The sequence below is a fragment of the Strix uralensis genome, chromosome 1, assembly GCF_047716275.1.
Source record: "Strix uralensis isolate ZFMK-TIS-50842 chromosome 1, bStrUra1, whole genome shotgun sequence".
NCBI classification, from domain to species: Eukaryota; Metazoa; Chordata; class Aves; order Strigiformes; family Strigidae; genus Strix; species Strix uralensis.
In genome coordinates, this window is record NC_133972.1 from 32022658 (window position 1) to 32043893 (window position 21236).

Below are 21236 nucleotides of genomic sequence, written 5' to 3' on the forward strand. Positions count from 1 at the left end.
TTTGAGGAAGAGAAGGCTAAGAGGAGACCTCATCACGCTCTTCAGCTACCTGAAAGGACATTGTAGAGAGGTTGGTGCTGGTCTCTTCTCACAGGTGGTTAGTGACAGAACAAGAGGGAATGGCTTTAAACTGCAACAGGGGAGGTTTAGACTGGACATTAGGAGAAAATTTTTCACAGAAAGAGTGGTCAGACAGTGGAATAGGCTGCCCAGGGAGGTGGTGGAGTCACCATCCCTGGATGTGTTAAAGGGTCGTTTAGATGAGATGCTGGGGGATATAGTGTAGGGGAGAACCTTGTAGAGTAGGGCTGATGGTTGGACTTGATGATCCCAAGGGTCTTTTCCAACCTGAATGATTCTGTGATTTCTAAATATATTAAACATTACTGCTATGGAGATGCAATGGCACCTGTTTACTTAAGCATACTGCTACAAATAAGTATATTACAATTGGTCTGACTTAAGACAGCAGTAAGTGCTTTTGCAAAGAAGGATAAATTACAGTAAGGAAGGGGAGATAATTATTAGGAATTCATTTTTTAGAACGAAAAACCTTCTTCAATAGGGAAATGCATAGAGTCTTCCAAAAACAGAAATAATTTTTCTTAAATGCAAAACTGAGTAATCTTTGCCAGTAATCTTAAAGAAATTAAATTAAAAAGGAAATAATCCACATAACTATTAGATGCTCATGTAATTTATTTGTAAAAATAAATTTAAAGGTGTTTATTTTAAAGAGATAATGCTAGTCTGTGTTTGAGAAGGTAATTGCTATAAAAATTTTTCAGGATATGTAGAGCAACAGGAAGTTTCAATAGGACAAATCAAAACCTTTTTCCCCAGTGGAAAGAAGGCAACAAAGTAAACAATGTACAGTATTCTTGTTCATTGCTTATCCTAAATTTGAGTAGATTTATATTAATAAATGAGTGTTTATTACCATTATTATTTAATTTTAAATACTTATTTTCTGACAGGAAAACCTATGGTAGAGTTTGAAACCCATATAATCCATAATGTAAATACGTAGTTTCATTTTTATTTGAATTGTTTTCAAACACCATGATTATCTTTGCATAAGGCCCCAGTGTCTAAGCTGTGGAACAGAAAGCCTGTGGATCTTATCATAGTTTTTAAAGTTGAGGGGTTTTTAATATAACTATGTAAAATTTAAAAAATTAATGGAAGTGACCACAAACCAAACCAAATTTGAACCAGAAAAAAAACCCAGACAATAACCTACCTTGTATCCACCCAGCAGTAGACCCATGATTTGTGCATTTGGTGAATGATCCACCAGTCTTCAATGCAGCCAGTACAGGGGAAGCTGGATGAAAAGAACACCCTCCATGGGAGTGCAGGACAGGACAATCGCACCTAGATCATGGTCATGCCAAAGCGTGTATGTCGTTCTCTGGCAGAATAGTAGTCTATGTACAAACCTGAAATTATGTAAACAGATAAGACAGGTGTATGCACACACATAAGAAGAATATTTTTCATATACTTTCTATTATCTCTAAGTCTAAGGAGAAGCAGAATGATTTGTTAGATGCTGGCACACATTTTTCCCTCTTTATCACGCATACTTGTGTACAATCAGCATACACTGCTGGAGATGATGTGGTAGAAATCTATAATATTTAAATGTTTTACAGCCTAAAGAAAATCTGATCATCTTGTCTGCCATCTCAAATGACAAAGGCCACATAATTTTATGTAATAAATCCAGAATTAATGTTTGAATTTATGGTTGGAGTAAACACATCTTCTAGCAAGATGTCTGTTTTCATTCCTTTCACAAGTAGAGTAAGGCAAAAAATGGAACATATGCTGTAACAATACCTCACTGTACATCCTTTATGGTGGTGTGCATATATTTGGAGATATGCTGTGTGTAAAATTCTCAACATTTCGATCAAACACATCAGAAATTTCTGTAAATCCCTGAAAGCCTGGTGAGCTTTCACATAAATTCTTATACCAGTTCTTTTGCTTTATTGGGATTTCACATGCTTCTTTCTGTTCTGACAAATTGTTGTATTTTAATAAGGTTTTGTTTATTTTAGAAATGTCATTTTGTTAATTGTTACACTTAGCTTTTTTGCCTTTCTTCTCATCTGTGATCATTTAGAGTTTCTCATGCACCATGAGCAGTACTACCCTTCCACAAGACCCTTGTAGAAGAGTAGCTGAAAGAACAAGTTGTGATTTTATTTCTGGCATGTTTCCTTCACAATCCTGCATCGTTTGGAGGTTTTATTAATCTCTTCAGGACATTCCATGCAAAATCCCTGAACTGCATAAAGCCACGGGAGTCTTAATAAAAACAAGATTTATTAAGAAAGGATAGAGAACGCTGGAGAAATGGACTGTGTAACAAGTCTAAGCTGAAATGTTGCTAAAGCTTGATACACAGCCTTCTTCAACTGCAGCCCACCCAGTGCCCTTAAGTTAGAAACATAGATGGCTGAAATCGTAGTGCGGGCATCAAGTCTGCCCAGAGTAGTGCTTAGTGCCTGGCATTGAACTATTTAATTCTTTATCTTCCATATAGCTTTAAGTTATTTTGAAAGTGGTATACAAATGTCGCTCCTCATCCTTTTTACATATCTTATTTTTGAACAAGCAGATCACAGCTCAAGTCTGTCTACCCTTTCTCCTAAATTATTAACCATGACTTTACATAGTAAATTGCACTGGCTACAAATGTTTGCTTGAACATAATTCATGACAGAGTTTAAAGAGACAGAGCTTACGTATCATTTTCTCAGTCAGTAAACAACTGATGTTAATTTTGGCATTTCTCAGCTTCCGAGTGCTTAGTTTTGATAAGATGGTGTTCTTTTCAATAGTTGTGGTCCATTTAAATGATTTTCTTATTTTAAAAAAAGCAGCAAAACTAGCACTGAAAATGAAATTACATCCTGCAAAATCCTACTGACCCTCCTTTTCTCTGGAAGACTCCCACTAGTGAGTCTTGCAAGCACTGGAAGCTAGATAAACAGCATCTTCCACCATCACATTCACTCAGTGGCACTAGGTGTTGCAGGTGGATGATGCACACCTTTGCCATTTCCCATGCAGGAAGGTGCAGCTGGGGTGAAGGACGGCTTGGCAGATGCACTGTTGGGTTGGTGGCAAGAGTTAGGAAGAAACAGAACATACTCTGTGGAAATCTGTACTCTGCTGTGTTTAGGTCAACCAAGGAATTATCAAATTTGGGCATTTTTTTTTAATATACACAGCAAAAAGGAAATACCAGAAACCTTGTTGTTTTGATTCTGGACCTTCTTAATAAAATGCTTGCAGAAAAAAGCTAAACTAAACTGTTTGTATTGCCTTGTCTGTAACCATCTCTTAGGCTTATTTCATTTTTTAAAAGAATTCTCTGCCTTCCAAGAAGAGAGAGAAGATAACCAGCTAAATATATGTAACACATAACATAAGTTAATTTTATTGATGCTCGGAGAATTGTCATGTAAATCTCAGTCAAAATGGTTGTGGTTTTAGTTAAAACTGGTAAGGCTGGATCATTGCCTTATTTAATGTCTTTAGTAGAGCACAGTTTTCTCCTGTTTTCCCTATATTGTAAGGTCATTAATGAATCATTATCTATTGCTAGTAATTAGTGATCTCTTGAGAATATTGGTTTAATTATATAGGAATCATAAGTGGAAGATACAGTTAGATATTCTACAATGTAGGTAGTAGTACCTTGGTGTATTATGGCTTTAAAGAATCTAGGGGGGTTTTTTTGTGGCTTTTAATTGCTAAGTGTGCCTGGTAAAATATGAATTATTGTATTACTGCATGTGATAAAAGGTATACTATTGTGAGCCTCGCAGTCTGCAGGTGTAACAGATGTAAGGCAAGATTAACAGGACAGAACAATAATTAAACCACAGACAGCCATCTCAAAAAAAAAAAAAAAAAAGGTTTATCATGTCCAATGTAGTTATTAAGTGTGTGTTAAATTCTCTGCAAATATTTGTAAAAGCAATAAAAATGTGTTAGTTTGAAAGACAGCTTTTCAGTGTGGACACTTACTTTAAGGAACTAAGATCCCTTTTTATGAATATAAAAGCTGGGTGAGGTCCTGCCATATGGCAGCATGGTTCATAGGCAATAGGGTCCTTGGTTTATAGATGCTACGAGCTAAATGCTGCTGAAGGAAATAAGAGAGCAGTTAGTATATATGCATTCACAACAGTATGAATTTCTTACTCCCTTTAAGATGGGAAGGTTCAAATAATTAATGGTAATATTATGGTTGCAAAAGGAAGTCCAGTTGTTCTTCAGCAGTCTGCATCTGTGAAACGTGATACCTCTGGGGACTGAGATTTAATTTTCCCAGGAGAAAATATAAAAGCAGGAGAAAAAAAGGAATGACTTCTGCTTGAGCAGAATAAACCTGCATCTACAAACGATTAACACTGCATAATGAAGTAGTAAAGAAGCAAAAGAGATTTCTAATAAAAGACTAATAACAAATCCCATTACACCATGGTGTATTTTTTCCCTTGAAGTGTATTAGACTTTTAGCAAGGCTTCTGAATGAGATTTGGGTAGTTGCAAGCAAAGTCAGCTCCAGTGCTTCAAGCTTAGTTGAAATTTTTTGCCAAACAGTTTGCGTAACTTGAAAGTTGCGGTTATACAGGTGGGAGGGGTTGTTAATGCAAGTAATAGGCTTCACACAGAGTTTGGGTAATGTTTGTGTCACCATAGGATAATAGTCTCCTGTAGGCTAGGCACTGCAGGGTAATGTGCCGATATATGGTAAAATCCCTTAGATAGAACAGACGTGGTATTAAATGCACTAGCTAAGCCTTGCTTTTGTGTTAACAGTTCTTCTGAGGCCTGAAAATAAGTCCTCATAGGAAAGGGGTTTGATCAAAGTGGGAAATACACAGAATTTGTGTTTTGTCAGAGCTAATATTATGACTTTTATAATTACTATGCTAACATAAAAAGTTACAAAACCTTAGAACATAAATGTTTGATATAAGGATGAGATGATGCTGTCTTTTGAAATCACGTATTTGCACTTTTAAAAGAGAACATGTCTTGTAAGGGAAAAAATTCTGTGTAGTGATCTCTAAATCTAACATGGATGTTTTTGCAGATTATACATATGGTTCCAGTGGCGAGGGAATAAGTTTAGTGAACAAAACCTTAACTCACAAAACAGTCTGTTTGAATTTCTTTTATAAGAGAGGGTCTTTTTGTATAGATTGTTTCTATCTTAAAAGCTTGTGCTCAACTGACGTGTTGGAATTCATTTCTCTAGAAACGAACTTTTATTACTGGAATCAGGAAAAAAAACAGATGCCTTAAACCAACAATGAGTTCTGGGACAAAAGTGGTTAAACATGAATTCTTACAAGAGAAACTAATCTTGATGAAATTTCTAGTTGCCTTTTTAGAAATTTTTCTGAGTTTTAAAGAATGACTTAATTTGCTTAGCAGAAATTTGCAATCAATCTTTTCTTGCCACTGAATAAACAGATTCCACATGCGTAGCAATTTGCATATCCCAGCTAAAAATGTAATTCATTATTTTTAAGTCCATTTCATAATAACTATTTCAGGATTAATGTTACTAAGTATTTTTTAGCTCTTTCAAATCTAACCTAAGATAATCCTACCTAAAAAGGTACAAAGCTAACAGGTCTGTTCTGGAATAGGAAAGGGAAGTACCTTTCCTGAGGTCAGCAAGTAAGTCAGTGTAAGAGCCAGAACTGGAAATAAGAAGTCTTGAGAAATAATTTTTTTCTATTGCACCTCAAGCTTTCAGCCTCAAGAAAATACTGCATTTATTAAGACAGATTTTCACATTTTGCTAGGTATTAAAACAACACAGATATGAACAGGAATTAATGGTATAGTCTACATGCAGATTATCACTAAATCTGATAAAGATTTAAATAGGGTTTAATCAAAATATCATCCATAGCATATTTTACATGAAGCTGCAAACACTGTCATCAATACGAGGAGGAAGCCTCTTCTTGTTTGGCATCTGCTTCTGAACTGGCTTTCACTTGACTGGGCTTTTCAGGGCTTCTCCCTCCTGTTTTTGGTGTTCCAGGCTATTCTTGCATAACATTTTCTCCCTTTCATCTTAGATCGCTATCACATTAAATGCTCAAAAATATGGTATATAGGATTGATATGTTTTGTCCTTTGAGGTTCACCTGCATAATAATATGAGTCAGTTAAGCTTCTACAGTCTGTAACGTATCACTTCTTTAATGTAGATGCAGTAACATTCTCACAAATACAATTAGTTTTGTGGTTATCACAGATCTTCATGCTTTGCAAAATTTTCTGGTAAAATGTTTTAGATTGTAATTGATCCTGGGATATGTATCCTGACTTTACCATACTTGGCAAAACAGAGAAATACCAATCATGTTTTTTTCTTTTTTTTCAGGCGATGGGTAAGGCTTCTGTTTGGACGTGAATTCCCGCTTCAGGACCTTCTGGTTGTCTGGGATGCTCTATTTGCTGACAGTATCACCCTGAATTTAGTTGACTACATTTTTGTAGCCATGTTGCTATATATTAGAGATGCCTGTAAGTATCAATTATCTTAAGATCTTTTAAAAAGAATGCAAACCTATTTTTCAAAGAAAAAGAGGACTTAAGAAATGTTAAATTTCATTGTGACTTTTTTAATATACTGAAAATCATTCCAAATGCTAGGAGAGGAGCCATTTATTACCAGGCGCTTTCCGCTGTATTTATGAAACAAATTGTATCTTGGAGTTAAATGCAGGTTTGTTTTCTGAGTACTTCTGTGTTTTTATATGGAGTTGCAGATTTTATGTGCAGTATGTATAGAGCTCCACCTTCTGACCAAGCTTGTGAATTGAGTAAAGCCTCCCTTTGACACTGGAAATATTTTTATGCTGTTCTGCTGTGAGAAATGTGAAAATGCACAAGACAATGACTCATAATTTTTGAAGATATATCTTGAAGGAAATGTAAATGCAGAGATGAGTAACAATTACAAAATATGTTTATTTTATGCAAGAGTGGCATCTTTAAAAAATCATCATTTCATTTTGTTGTATTTTAGTATGCCTGAAATATACGCAAAGGTGAATTCCTATGGGCTAGTGATTACCAATATATAAATTAAGTTGGGACAAAGGAGAAATCACAAAAATATTGTAAGCTTATATAATTGTGAATGGGAGGGGGAAGATATGTAATGATTATCTGAGGCATTTATTTCTGTCCTGTCATATTTTGCAGAAAAATTCTGTATACAACTTTGCCGCAACAAAGTATGTGTTTTGCAGCAAGGTGCATGTCTGTCACTAAATATATAAATTCCATAGCATGCTGTTCAGAGTTAATTGTACACAATCTGTAAGCTTTAGGTTATAACAAGGTCACATATTTGACACAATTTTGTATTCTAGGATACATAAAGTTTTCAACATCTGTGGTTCCTGTTTTAGGGCCCAATCTTGAAAACATAATGTGCATGTACTTTACACGTACTGTCGTTCCACTACCTGCCTTCATGTGGTTTTTTAATTACTTTTTAATAAACATGCAGCATATAGAGCTACCGTACATTGCTCTCAAAAAGTGGACATTTAATTCAGTTTAGAGGTTTCAAAATTAATGCTGCTGTTTCAGGATGATCTGATTCCAGGTTATTATGTTCTGCAATCTAAATCTGTCTTGTTCATGTGCAGTAAACTGAAATAATCTTAAAATTTTTGGTATAGATCTGTAGTGCAGATGCATGGAAAAATGTTTCTTAACATCGGTATTTTATTTTGTGTTATTGTTTCCCTTAAAAAAAAAAAAAAACCAAAAAAAAAACCCACTTTAGAACTGTGTTTGTAATCACCGTATCTCTTCTTGGAGAGAGAAGGTTGTTTTGGGTTTGTTTTGCTTTGTGGTGTGCTCATGTTCAAGTATCAGTAAGAGGTAACTAAAAATGTGAGCTAAAGATGTGTTCTAGGCATCTGTATGAAATCAGTCACCCTCTTTTCTCCAAAATCCCCAGGCTCAGTAAATAGAGTAGTAAATAACTTTAAAGAGGACTACATTTGCCCAAATGAGATGCAAAGTCATCTCATCAGGACAGCTATTACTTCATACATATACTGGTTTTGTAACAAGTAACTTTTTGTTCTATAGTTGGACTTAGTTAGTTACTCTAAGCATAATAGAATAGTGAAACAAAATACCCAGTCATAAATACTGTAAAGTTGAATATATTTTCAAAGTCAGGCTCAAACTATAGTGATTTCTACAGTTCTTGATTTGATAAAAGAAAGCTTTTCTTACTTATCTGTAATAGAAAAGTTTTCCATTTTTCCTCATTCTTTTATTGCTAATAATATTTGAGCTTTGAATGGAGTTCAAAGTTCTGTTGTAATATTTTTTAAAAAATTTTCAAATAAAATTACTTTCTAAAAGCTTCTCTTTATTTGGTGAAAGGAAATGTTCAAAACAGCTGATGATGTTAATCATCTATAAATAAACCGTCTGGAAATTTTCCGTTTAAAAACTTTGAAACAATAGGAATAATAGTAGAGCTCCTAAGATATTATGTTATAAAAATGTCAAACATAAGCAATGATAATAGTACAGCACTGAAAGCATTTGAAAGTTTAAAAATTATGCCAATTCTTTTATACCAACACATTTGGGGATGGAGGAGAAGTTGCTGGTTTGGGAATTGATCAGTTTTTTTCTGTGTTCTATTATGATGTTCTCAAGGACATGATTTTAAGTATTATTTCTGTTATATTTTTCTTTTTTATTTTAGTTTTAAAATCCTCTGTTACTCAAACGATATATTATTCAGGGAGAAGGGAGACTTTAGATTATTGTTTATAAATTTTAAGAGATTACAGATACATAATCTTGTACACAGCCATTCTGTAAACTGGTCTATTCAGTTTTACATCTGTATCCAAGCAGAGCTTTATTCGTGGAGTAATAATCCTCACAAGCCAAGTGTAGGGTTGTGTACCAAACTTATCTGTCAGTTTTAATAAATTATTTTCTGGGTTTCTTTGGGAAAATTAATGCAAAACGACGGGTTTTTTTAAATCTGTCAAATCAGAAGCATGAATATGTTACTTCTTTTTCACCAGTATGGATGTATGTGCATTTGTTGATGAAATCAGAATTGAGGGGAGTGTGCGGTGCAAAAATATGTCCTCCCGTTCAAGGAGAACAAAAATGAACCAACCTGGAAGACCTGTCTATATTTTGCATAGTAACCTAAACATCATTATTGCACCAGGATCTAATTTTGACTGATCAGTGTTAGAATAAGTGTATTTTTGTCATGTTCCTACTTGAAGACTAGCTATGGCCATTGTTAGGATATATTTTTTCTTATCAAAAAGTGCTCTGAATATTTTGAGGGAAATAAAGGAGCCACAGCCTCTTCTTAGAGAGCTGATTTGTTATTTTTGTTGTAGTGCAAGATGTTCATATTATCTGTTATTATTTAGGACCTACCAAAGAGAATATAGGCATGTGAAAGCAGCAGGAGGAAGTAGTCCCACCCTTCCTGGATTAGGAAGTCATCAGGATACAGGATTGGTGGTATTAAACATTAAACTCTTAAGAAATGACATGTGGCAGAAAATTAGGACTTTGTTGAGGACAGGTACAGTTAGTTTACATGTTTTCCGCCATTATTATTGCTGCTTGCGTCCAGGAATGGTTATCGGACCAACAGGGAAAAGCCAGTCTCATCTAAAGCAGAAAGGAGAAAGCAATTTGATGTTCCTCTGGGCACTGCATAACAAATATTAAAAGGCTTTCTCTATGTAGAGGAGTTCCTCTACTCCTTTCCATAGAAATACCAATAGCATTCTTCTTTGGAGAAGTCAGAACTTGTTGTTCACAATAAAAGTTGGATCCAAATGTGACTCTTGCCAAGCCAATTAGTGCAGAAAAAGCACAGGTACAGAAGCACCAAGCTGATTACAAGGCAGCTGGGCATGGTGTAAGATACTTCACCACTGAACTTCAGCACCATCCAGCTACTGCTGAGACTGGATAAATTCGTATTGCAGCAAATCTTCTTCCAAAAACTGTATCCTACAGTTGATTCTTATAAATCCTTTTAACTCTGATATACATATTCAGAGATGGGGTGTTTGGTTTGTTTTACTGCTATTTTGTCTATCATTTTTAAGAAAACTGCCACTCTGTTGGATAATATTATACATTTGGTCCTGAAGAGACAAGAATCATAAAATTATTTTGGACTGGAAGGGACATTCAAGGATTGTCTAGTCTAATCCTCTGCCATGGGCAGGGACATCTTTCACTAGACCAGGTTGCTCAAAGCCCCATCCAGCCTGACCTTGAACATTTCCAGGGAGGGGGCAGCCACAGCTTCTCTGGACAACCTGTTCCAGTGTCTCACCACCCTCATCTTAAAGAATTTCTTCTTATGTCTAATCTAAATCTGCCCTCTTTCAGTTTAAAAGTGTTGCCCCTTGTCCTGTCACTACAGGCCCTGGTAAAATGTCTCCTCTGTCTTTCTTATAGCCCCCTTAATAGATTGAAAGGCCGCTATAAGGGCTCCCTGGAGCTTTCTCTTCTCCAGGCCAAACAACCCCAACTCTCTCAGCCTGTCCTCATAAGGGAGGTGTTCCAGCCCCCTGATCATCTCTGTGGCCTCCTCGAGCTCAAGCAGGTCCATGTCCTTCTTATGTTGGGGGCCCCAGAGCTGGACACAGCACTTCAGGGGGGGTCTTACAAGAGCAGAGGGGGAGAATCCCCTCCCTCGACCTGCTGGTCACACTTCTCTTGATGCAGCCCAGGATACAGGTGGCTTTCCGGGCTGCAAGCGCACGTTGCCAGGTCACGGGCAGCATACAGATCACTCTGAAACGAAGGGTACCAAGAGGTATTTCAGCAAAGTAATCCCTTTAACCCAAGGCTCCCCAGCAAATAGAGCACCTGCATCAATGTTCTCTCCTGTAAAGATTTCTACATGAAAAGGGGACAGCTGAATATGTGGAGAAAACCCTAAAGATAAAATAAATGCAAAAGTTAGCAGGACTTCCTCATTAAAGTGTTGGAGGTTTTTTAACTTTCTTTGAATGGTAAGGTTTCATTTTAAAATTTAACTTTTAGGGATCAGAGGGGACATAGGTCATTGCCAAACAGTTTGATTTTTTTTTCCATTATTCAATTGCTTCACTATTATACATTTCAAAAAATTAGCAATTAGAGTAAATGTCTTGTGGTTGACAATATAATTTTTTTGTCAGGGGTCAAGTCTGCACCATTAAAATAAATTAGCTTTTTTAATATTTGCTTTTCTCTATACCTGTAAGATAACAAAGAACTCTTCCAGGAAAAAATAAGAAAAGGATCATTTTAACCCATTTTACATTGCAGAATAGAACACATACTGATCTGTTCAAAAGAGAAATGTGTTGGTCTTACTGCCTATCATTTATAAAGGTATTTAGAATTTACTATCAATTTTCAGTATTTTTATTTGCTTTGGTAAAAAGGCATCATGATCATAACTGTAGTACAGTATCTTAAATATGATTTACGTATGAGAGTTTGATTGGGTATGTACTATGTGGTGCTTGTATTATACTCCTCTGAAAGAAATCTGACGGAGACCATTGTATTGTGTTCATTATGCCAGCTTTGTGACTTCAAGAAGAAAAAACAGGTACCTGAATATGAACAAGAAAAACAAAGGGTAGGAAAAAGAACAGGCAGAACAGATAAAGAATGAGTAGGATAAGTGAGTGCTTTACAAATGAAAGCAGATGTATGAAATTACAAGCTGTCGGATCAGCAACGGAAATGAAGATGATAAAGTGGTTCCCTACACAGATTATAATTATTCATTTTGCCCAGTCCTGCATCTTTTCCCCATAATCCTCTTGTTGAGGGAGGAAAGGTACAGGAGGATATGAGGCTTATTCACATGAAAGAAAAGAAGCAAAACATTTAAATCTTTCTCTCTGCAAAACAGTCCTTTATTTTGCATTTTATTGATTCAAAATAATTTTGTGTTTGCAGTGATCCTTTCTGGTGTAGAGGCCTGATTAATTAAAAGTATCTGTTACTACAGCTAAAGTTCTCAGAATAGTAAAGTTTGTTAAAAATTTATTTACAATTACTACTGTTGGAGGCTGTCTTTATGTTGCAGAGTGCAAGCATCATTAACAGGCATTGCTTTGACAGCTGTGGCAGATGGATTGCCTGGATTTAGATGGTACAAAAGAAATGAAGTAGTTTACATAGACCTGCCTGAAAAGATGTCTTTAATAATTGCACTCATAATTAGATTGATTTGGGGGAAAAAAAAAAACACCAAACAGAAGACAACAACAATAAGCAAAGAGCCACAGAGTACACTTACATAGATTCAGATAAAATCAGGCACAATTATAACAAAATTTTCCTGAATAAGTAAAAAATTCTAATAAAGTGAATGGTATATTATATTTCTAAGTATTTATGAAATTAAAATCTAACCTTTTCCCCTTTTCCTGAACATTTCATGAATAGTTTCCAGTTTATGAGAAAACAAGGAGTTGTTGACATCATTTTATGTATGTGTATAGGTATTTGTATGGGCATGTATATGTATATGCACATAAGAACAACATAAAAGATATTTCAGCAAAGAATTGTCATAGTGGAGGAAAGTTTCATAAAAGCAGGACCAAAGGTAAAATTTATCTCATAAATTAGCATACTTTAATTTAGGTGTCTGCAGATGAGTGTCTGAAAAGTCAGTGTCCATTTCAGAGCGTAGGACTAGTTCTTCAAGGTCCACTGACTATATTGCCCTGACCTCCACTGACTCAGGCAGGCTTTAGGTGCACAGCTAGAGATCTAAATTTAGGCATCTAAATCTGGAGCTAACATAAATGTCTATGACATAAAGTCAGTGGTAGGTTTAGCATTGTCCTTAATGGTATTGGACCAAGCGTGGTCATGAAGCTTGATTATGCAATATCTTCTTTTACTCTGAGCAACTGCTTGAATTCCAGGAGACTTAATGTTGGAAAAGACATCTGAATCTGAACTGCAATGAATCTACTGGAAAGGGTACTGTTTTGGAATATCAAAACAAGATAGTAATTTTTCTTCTTTTTTTTTCTTTTCATTGCAGTGATTTCAAGTAATTATCAGACCTGTTTGGGACTTCTGATGCATTATCCACCTATTGGAGATGTTCACTCCCTTATCCTAAGAGCACTTTTTCTCCGAGATCCAAAGGTGAGATACTCACTTTGTAAATACAGGGAATAAATCTCTATAATAAAATGTTCTAAATACTGTGAAGTTAAAAACAACCTACATTTTGGGGATTAAATTGTAGTTTCAAGTTTCTTCTTACCTGACAAAAAAGCTGAAGGAAAGAGTTGGTAACCAAGAGTAGAATCAAGTTCCTTTACTCTTTAAAGGATACTATCCTACTACTTTGCTGAAGTTACCCAGGAGCTCTGGTAACTGCAGATGTTAATGCTCTTTAGAATATCTTTGCTTGGTAATCTGCACAAACATCTTTCATAATAAAGTATACTGTTGAGGGAAACAGGAATATTTTATATAATATCCTAGTAAGTTGTATAGAAAGTGTTATGCAGTTTCATCTGTAAGACCTTTTCCATGGGATTTCTGTAGATTAATCACTGTTAATCCGTAAAGCACTACCCCCACCCAATATCTAAGAGTTATATGATGGTTTTGAATTAAAATCACTGTTAATCCTTAAAGCACTACCCCCACCCAATATCTAAGAGTTATATGATGGTTTTCAATTAAAAATGAGAGTCTGCTGTTACAGGCCAAAAAGATTCACATGAATAAAATGTATACATTCATAAATTTTATGTTACATATTAACTAGCATACAGTTTCTGATACCTATACTAAAAAAAGTGAACCTCTTGCTGTTTTAGAATGGCATGTGTATATGTGTGGATATAACACAGCAGATATCCACAGTATAGTGGATAAAGTATTTGAGATGAAGCTGTACACAGTAATCTTTGCAGCACTCAGATCTTTGACAGATAGCGGAATTTGTGCTGCTGGTTTTGAACTGTCTGTGCATGTCCCATTAGTAGGCTGCCAGTGAAAAGTCTGATTTCCCTCATCTTCTTGATGCACGTCACCTTTGAAAGTGAAAAATTCATCACTTCTGCACTCTGCCTTCTGCAAAATTTCATTCAGTACCAGTGTTTACACTTTTATGGATTAAGAAAAAAATTGTCTCTTTGTTTTATATCAGTTTTTTGAAGAAATCTGCATCCTTACAGCTGCTTTCTTCATTCCTCTTGGGCAGAAAGATTTCTTTCATGACAAGAAGTAAAGTATATCATCTTTTCAGTGTGTAAGAAAGTTTGTAATGTTAGATCTCAGGAATCTTTCTTAGGATTTCGGCAGCAGTCTGTGAAATCAGACCACCCAGCATTTTTTTATGTACTCTCTTAGCAAAACAAGATAGAAGTATTTTTTTTGAGGGAAGATACAGAGGGAGGAAAATGGTGCTAAGATATTAAGCTAAATCCAGTATGTAATTTGTCATTTATTGAAGGTATGTGTTAAAAGATAGAATAATTACAAATTATTCAGCTGTCCTCCAAAGCATCCTAGGCAGTATACAAGATACCCTGCCTACCAGCTGGAGGGGACAAAAATAAACCACCAACTTCCCATGAAAGAAGCTTGATCACTACCCTTCTCCTGACACTCTTGTCTCCAACAGAATGAAGTTGTCAGGTGCATAAGGCCTCAGTGTCCTGTTAATTAACATTCTCAGGTGTGCCTTGAACACCTTTCAGAAAAATACTGGCTGTAGTTCCTACCGTGTCTTTCAGGTAGTTCTCACTTTCACTCAGGTGAATGAGTACTTAAAACTTTTTCATGCAAAGACTGCCAGCTGTTTTGTCAATTGAAATATGATTAATTACAGTTGTTCCTCATTTTTGAGCTGCACTTATCTGCTTGGGAAATACTCTGAAGGTTAGGAAGCTGGGATTTCCAGAGAAAGAGGAGCCCTAAGGGACTCCTAGCCACTTCTCATTTTACATTGGGTCTTTGGGTTGAGACTGCATAAACAGATCTGGACTTGTTACAGTAAGGAAGTTAAAATGTTCTAAAAGATCACTCTAAAAGAAAAAATACCTCTTGGTCTGAGAAAGAAATGTATTTTCAGTGCTGTGACTTGAGTACCTGTTTCTTATCTTTCCCTAGGTATGATTTTAACTTTCACTTATGTAGCTTTAAGCATATGTTGGTTCAATCCAACGTGTTTCTGAAATGGAAGTCTTGTTAGTAAGACCTATACATAAAAATTTTCCAAGTCTGTCAGAATTTTTCATTACACAGAATGAAAGGGAAGACTCAACAAGACATAATAGGTGCTGTAGGAGTCTAAAGTCAGTACACAGATTATATACCAACACAAGTTGATACCTCACAATTATGATACCTTTTTTTTTGCTATCTGCATAAAGATAATTCAGTTTACCTTTATTCCCTGAGCAGATAAAAGGAGGCTGAAAGAAAAGACAAGGAGATTTTAGTCAGTAGTGTAACTTGTAAGTGATGATTAGCAAATTCAGTGCTTAATGATTTTTCTTCCTCCTTTGATGTTTTCCTGTGCATTTCTCCATCACCAGCTTCTAGTTTCTAATGGGAAATTACATTTGTTCAGTGCAATTTAAATCTCCTAAGCCAGGGCTGAGTTACTCTGTGTGGCATTTCTTCCAAGATTTCACTTGGGTTTTAATATGTGAAGTCCAGGAACTCTTCTGTGGGAGACTGCTGCATGGTCCAGTGGCTTATTTCATTATTTGTTGAACATAGCAAGAATGTTTAGCATTGTTCCAAATATCTGAGAGAGGCTTGCTCTTTACCCCTTGGAGCTTTAAATCTCAGCTAGACAAGAAATGCAGTTTAGAAATCATGGACAGGGACAAACAGGAATCTGCCTCTCACGCATTTGTTAATATATATTGTAATTGGGATTATTTTTGCAGCTAGGTAAATACCAAATAATCTCACTGAGGGGAAGTTGTGGGATATTTGGACTGAGAAAGGTTGGTGGTATGTACATAAAATTGAAAGGTTGTTAAGGAACACCGTAAATGGTGAAGTAGTTAAGATGGACCTGATACAGCCTTTCCATCCATAACTTCCGATTCTGGAGTTAATCTGGGTTTACATGTCTAATAACATCCATTATTTCTTCTGTTTCCTTGGTCTGACATAACAACTACTTCCTCCTTGCTTATTTGTTTTGTAGACTATCAGGAGAGCTAAACTTTGGCTTGATGAACCTGTTGCGCTTTGTTTGCTTCTTTTCGTTGCAGTCATCGCCAGGAGAGCAACCTAAATGTCAAAAGAAAGCTACACTTAAAAGATGGGTGGCATTTTTTTGTTACAGATGGACAAAAACAATTTCATGATCTTTTGTGGAACCAAACCTTTCAGAAACCTTAGCATTATCCAGTAATAACAATAATATGAAAAGTAATTCGTGCTTGCCATTAATCTAATGGGTGCGGCAGCTCTCCTTTTCACTTCATGAACCCCAGTTGACAGTTGGGATGAGAGGACCTTTCAGATACCACATCCCTGATATATTCCAGTGCCACAGAAGAGAAATACACATCTCTGTAATAGCTGAAAACAAGTTAATGCACCTGTCTCTGAAGGGGCACCTGAGAGATACTAATTTTACAGGCACGAGTATGGATCAATGCAGAATAATTGAATTTCAGCCTTCTCTGCATTTGGGAGCTCCAGTTCTTAGGAAAATGTAGAAAGAAAATCTCAAATCAGTGTTGTCTTTGCACAGGGTGATAAAGTTAACCTGCTTAGCAGAGTATTTGTTTCACATTTCTAATCTTTGAACATATAATTACCTCAATTATTTATATGAAAGTAACTTTATGCACTCACAGTCCTTCTGAATATAAAATTAGAGCTTCTTGTGGAAGAACAGGCTATTAAAAGTATGTATATGTGAAAGGAGAAAATAAGGGAAGGCTTTTTTGTGTATATCCAAAAGCATTTACTGAAGGTGTGTCTTTGTGTATTTAATATCCCATGAGTGGCCAATTTTTTTCTTTATCAAAACCATGGAGCACTGTTAATTTTCAAAGCAAAGGCTGCGAAATTGAGAGGGAGAGATACGGAGATAGGGCAGTAGAAAAATATAAAGTGATTAAAAAACATAGTTCTAACTAGAGTTGTTCAAATAAAAAAAAATTAAAAAACCCAATTAGAAACAAAAGTCATAGAAAATGTGAACATATTGTGTTCCTTAAATAACCAGATGTTCTTTCCTTCCTGAAGGCAGCCAGGGCTAGGAATAAAAGGTTTAAAACTATTGTTTTAAGTTAACTGTGAATTTTGCAAATCTGTTTTCACCCTTTAGCAAATAAAATTCTAATACAGCAACATAAGCAAAGTAATTTTCATCTTTGGGTGTTCTTATTTGTATGTTGTTCTGCTTTGAAGTGTTAACCTTATCACAATGACTTATTAGAAACTAAAGCACTACATAGAATATTACAGTTTTACATTGCATACTAAGAACCTGACAACCATCCTTTGTCTGAAAGCTTACTATATTTATTCTTAATATTTTTTAAAATAAGTTTGCCTTCAGATATTTTAACATGGTGAGTTACCATATTCATTGAGCAAGCTAGTTATGAGCTTAATTCAGTGGAGACACCTTTTATCATAAGACATCAATTCAAAAAAACTAAAAATAAAGTAGTTGTGCTTGGTTGATGGGAATCAATTTGTTAGTTATGCTAATAATATTCCAGTTACTGCTGCTGATATTTTCTCAACATTGTATTTTAAGCTATTTGCTGACATTGAAAGTGGCAGTATAATAGTATTAAATTCTAACTAAATCCATGATGAAGCATACATGACATTTCAAAGAGTTGTATTAGTCCATCTTGACTGAAATTACAGGTACTGCCAGCAAACTTAAGCAATAATATCTGGTCATGATCGCTCATATAGCGATTAGTCAGAGAAATCTGCATTCCAGCTTTTAACACTTTTCACAATCTGAGCAATAAGTGACAAGGGGAAAACACATTACTGAAATTTTGAATCGAACTCTTTGTACATTTATTTTCAGCTGAATTTTCTTCTTAAGTAGCTGCCACCATCTCAGAGTTTTCTCCAAGCTAGTTTCATGTGCCTGAAAGGCTGTTGAGTTTCACTTTCTTCTTCTTCAGATAAATTCTTTTCTATACACTCATTAACTGAGGTGCTGCTGCAGAGCTGCAACTGTCCTTTGAAAGCTGCCGTTATGTCAGTATTGTTTGTTTTGCTGTTTGTGGCAGGAGAAAAGCAGGTTTGGGGTTGTTTTGTTTGTTTGTTAGCATTGTGTGTGCAATCTGGCATTAATTACCTCTCTTTAATGACCAGATTGCAGCCAATCAGAAGTTGGGATCTGGCAGGGTTTGGGCATTAGCAGCTCATTAATTTGTACCTACAGACAGAGGTACTGCTGGGGTGCGGACTCCATTTTGTTAGAGGGGTACCAACAAGGGGGGGGTGCTCTGAACAAACGTTTGCTTTTTGCTTTCCTTTTTCAATCGTGAAGAATGTGACTGATATTTCAGGAGATTCAGAATAATACAGTGGGGGTTTGAGTGTATAAAAATAAGTATCAGGAAGCTAGGATAATGGATATTCCAATGCAGTATGAGCTGGTGGTATGAGTAAGGTCACCTACACTTTAAAGGAGAGTTGCCTTGACAGGGGATATGACTGATAAAGGAAACAAGGTTTTCCAGAAAAGCTAAGTGCATGTCTCTTCATCTGGGAGAAAAGGAATTAGGAGAAACGAAAAAATAAATGCATTTACTTTCAGTGATTCACAGAGAACTTCTATTTGCCTTAATTTCTGAAAGATTAAGAATTTAGATGTTTAATGCAACACAGATAGATTTTTATGAACAAAAATGTGTCAGGATCTTCAAATTGACCTCTGGTTTTATAGCCACATTCAATTCCTGTAGTGAACCCAAGCATTTTGATGGTCTTACGTCCCCATTTGCAAATACGATAAGAATAGCTGTAATCGAAACACCTCACTTTGAATAAATCAATGGTTTTTCTCTAACTGCATGCTAAGCTTTTTAATGTGGGCCTATACCTACTAAGAATTGGATATATTTTACATGTAAAAGCCGTGGCATTAACTTGTTCTTTGTTTATGTTCACATTCTTAAAATCAGAAACTTTTGCTTTCTAAGGAGGTAGGCCATGCTTTGTTTTAAGAATCGTTTCAAATATTCAGTTATTGTGTTTCATTAATAGAGTAAGGTATGACAGGCGGCTATGAGTTTAATGATAAATTACTTGGAATAGCCATGTTGCCATAGTACCACATAAAAATAGTAAGTGTACCATGAATTAAAAATCCTCTTCGTTTTTGTACATTTGTTTCAAAATCATCATTCCCAGTGCACCTATGCATTTTAAAATATAAAAAGGCTGTATGGCCAATACTCATAGTACAATAACTTTCTTATCTCTCTCAAAGTTCACTGTAATCTTCCCTAATACATTAACCATTTAATTGACCTACTATAAAATACTCATATTCTTCAAGGTATCCTATATGTCACAAGTAATATTTTCAGAAAAAAATCTTGGAAAGTGTTTTATTAGTCATTTAGTCAAGACTTTTCAAATGAGAAATCTTTCAAAGTCTTTCTCATTCCTCAGTATCATATGTTACACAGTAGTCATCGCTCGAAGGAAAAAGCTGGTCTCTTAGATTGCCAACAACGATGCAGTTTACAGTATTGATCTCCTTAAGTGTTGTATGCACAGGCCAGTTATTTGGTTATGAACCCACAAATATTGTATCAGTCTAAGTTAAGCAGTCATTACATTTAAATTAATAGGAAAATCGTGGGAAATAATACAGAATAAAGCAAAACTTCCTGAAGAGTGACACCTCCCACGGTTAAGACAGAACTGTACTGCAGGTTAGATGGTACAGAAACAAAGGACTTGTCCCAGTTCTGTGTAGGGCTGAGCAAGATGGTGCTGCAGCCCACTCCTGGCAGTGAGAGCAGAGTCCAGCAAGGAGGACAAGTTAACTTCGTTGTTCTCGTTGCCAGTCTGGTGTGATCCAGCAGGAGAGCTGCTGGCCTTGAGGGCGGTGAGGAGTTGGTGGTGTGGCCAGTGATTTCTGGGTGGGTGGACAGGTACAGAGTCTTTCAGAGGAGATGGATAAAGGTGAGTTAGGAACCATTGTTTCTGCTTTCGACTAATATTAAGTATATAATAGTGTTGTATAGAACAGCAAGTAACATTATGCATTATTCAATAAGTAGTCAAAGTAACTACTTGCTGATAAGTCATTGGACTAATTGCAAACACAAGGAAAAAAAAAAAGGGTTTGCATTTTTTAGTCTTCTCTGAAGGTTTCATGATTATGCTTTTTATCGAGTTATCTTCCCTATTAATTAGAAGGCATGAGATGGTGGCAACATCATGTTCAGGCCAGAGGGGCGATGGGGGAAAATTTGGAAATGGGGAGGGAATTATTCTCTTGTGCTGATCAGCACTCCCGATAATATTCACTGGGAGTTCATCTTAGGTCACTCCATCATGTTAAGGGCAAGTACTTTAGAGAGGCAAGATGGAAGAGAAACTTCTCTTTGGAAACTGAAACTTTAAACTGTTCTTTCTCTTTGAGCAAGTTGATATCCTTAGTAGCAAAGTAAAAGCAATTCTGATTGTACTTGACAGTAAAGAAAGAAGCTGAAGCACTTTAAGCTCTTAATTACTTTAGCTACCAATAAAACTTATTGTTTTGTATTTCTTGGGGCTGTTTCTTTCAAAGGGTTGGCTTACTTGTGTTTAAAAAGTCATCTAAACCTGCTGACCCTCTCCTAAAGAGTAATGATGTTATTTATAAAATTACACTAATAAAATGTATTTAACAGTGTTAGAGTGAGGTGATTATGGTTCTTCTCATGTGCAACCTGACCAGTTAATCACTTCTGGTTTGCAAAGTAGTTTATCGAAAGGAAGCACTTAAAACACTTAAAGCACTTTGATTCTACCTAATCAGAAGTTCTCTATATCATAATTTATTTGACCAAAATTTGCAAAACACAAACTGTGAGTTATGTAAAAATAGATTCATAACTTCTCAGTAATGTATGAAAGGTTAGCTACTGAATTAT

The 21236-nt window shown here is 35.7% G+C and overlaps 1 protein-coding gene across 7 annotated transcripts in view; it reads left to right on the top strand.

The window, feature by feature from the left end:
* Positions 1-21236, top strand: part of TBC1D5 (TBC1 domain family member 5) — a 329005-nt gene that overhangs the window by 238163 nt on the left and 69606 nt on the right. For all 7 annotated transcript variants that reach the window (XM_074861379.1, XM_074861390.1, XM_074861400.1 and 4 more), the window contains 2 exons: positions 6437-6579; positions 13154-13260. In XM_074861379.1, coding sequence (XP_074717480.1) covers positions 6437-6579; positions 13154-13260 — 250 coding nt within the window. The remainder of the gene's footprint in view (positions 1-6436; positions 6580-13153; positions 13261-21236) is intronic.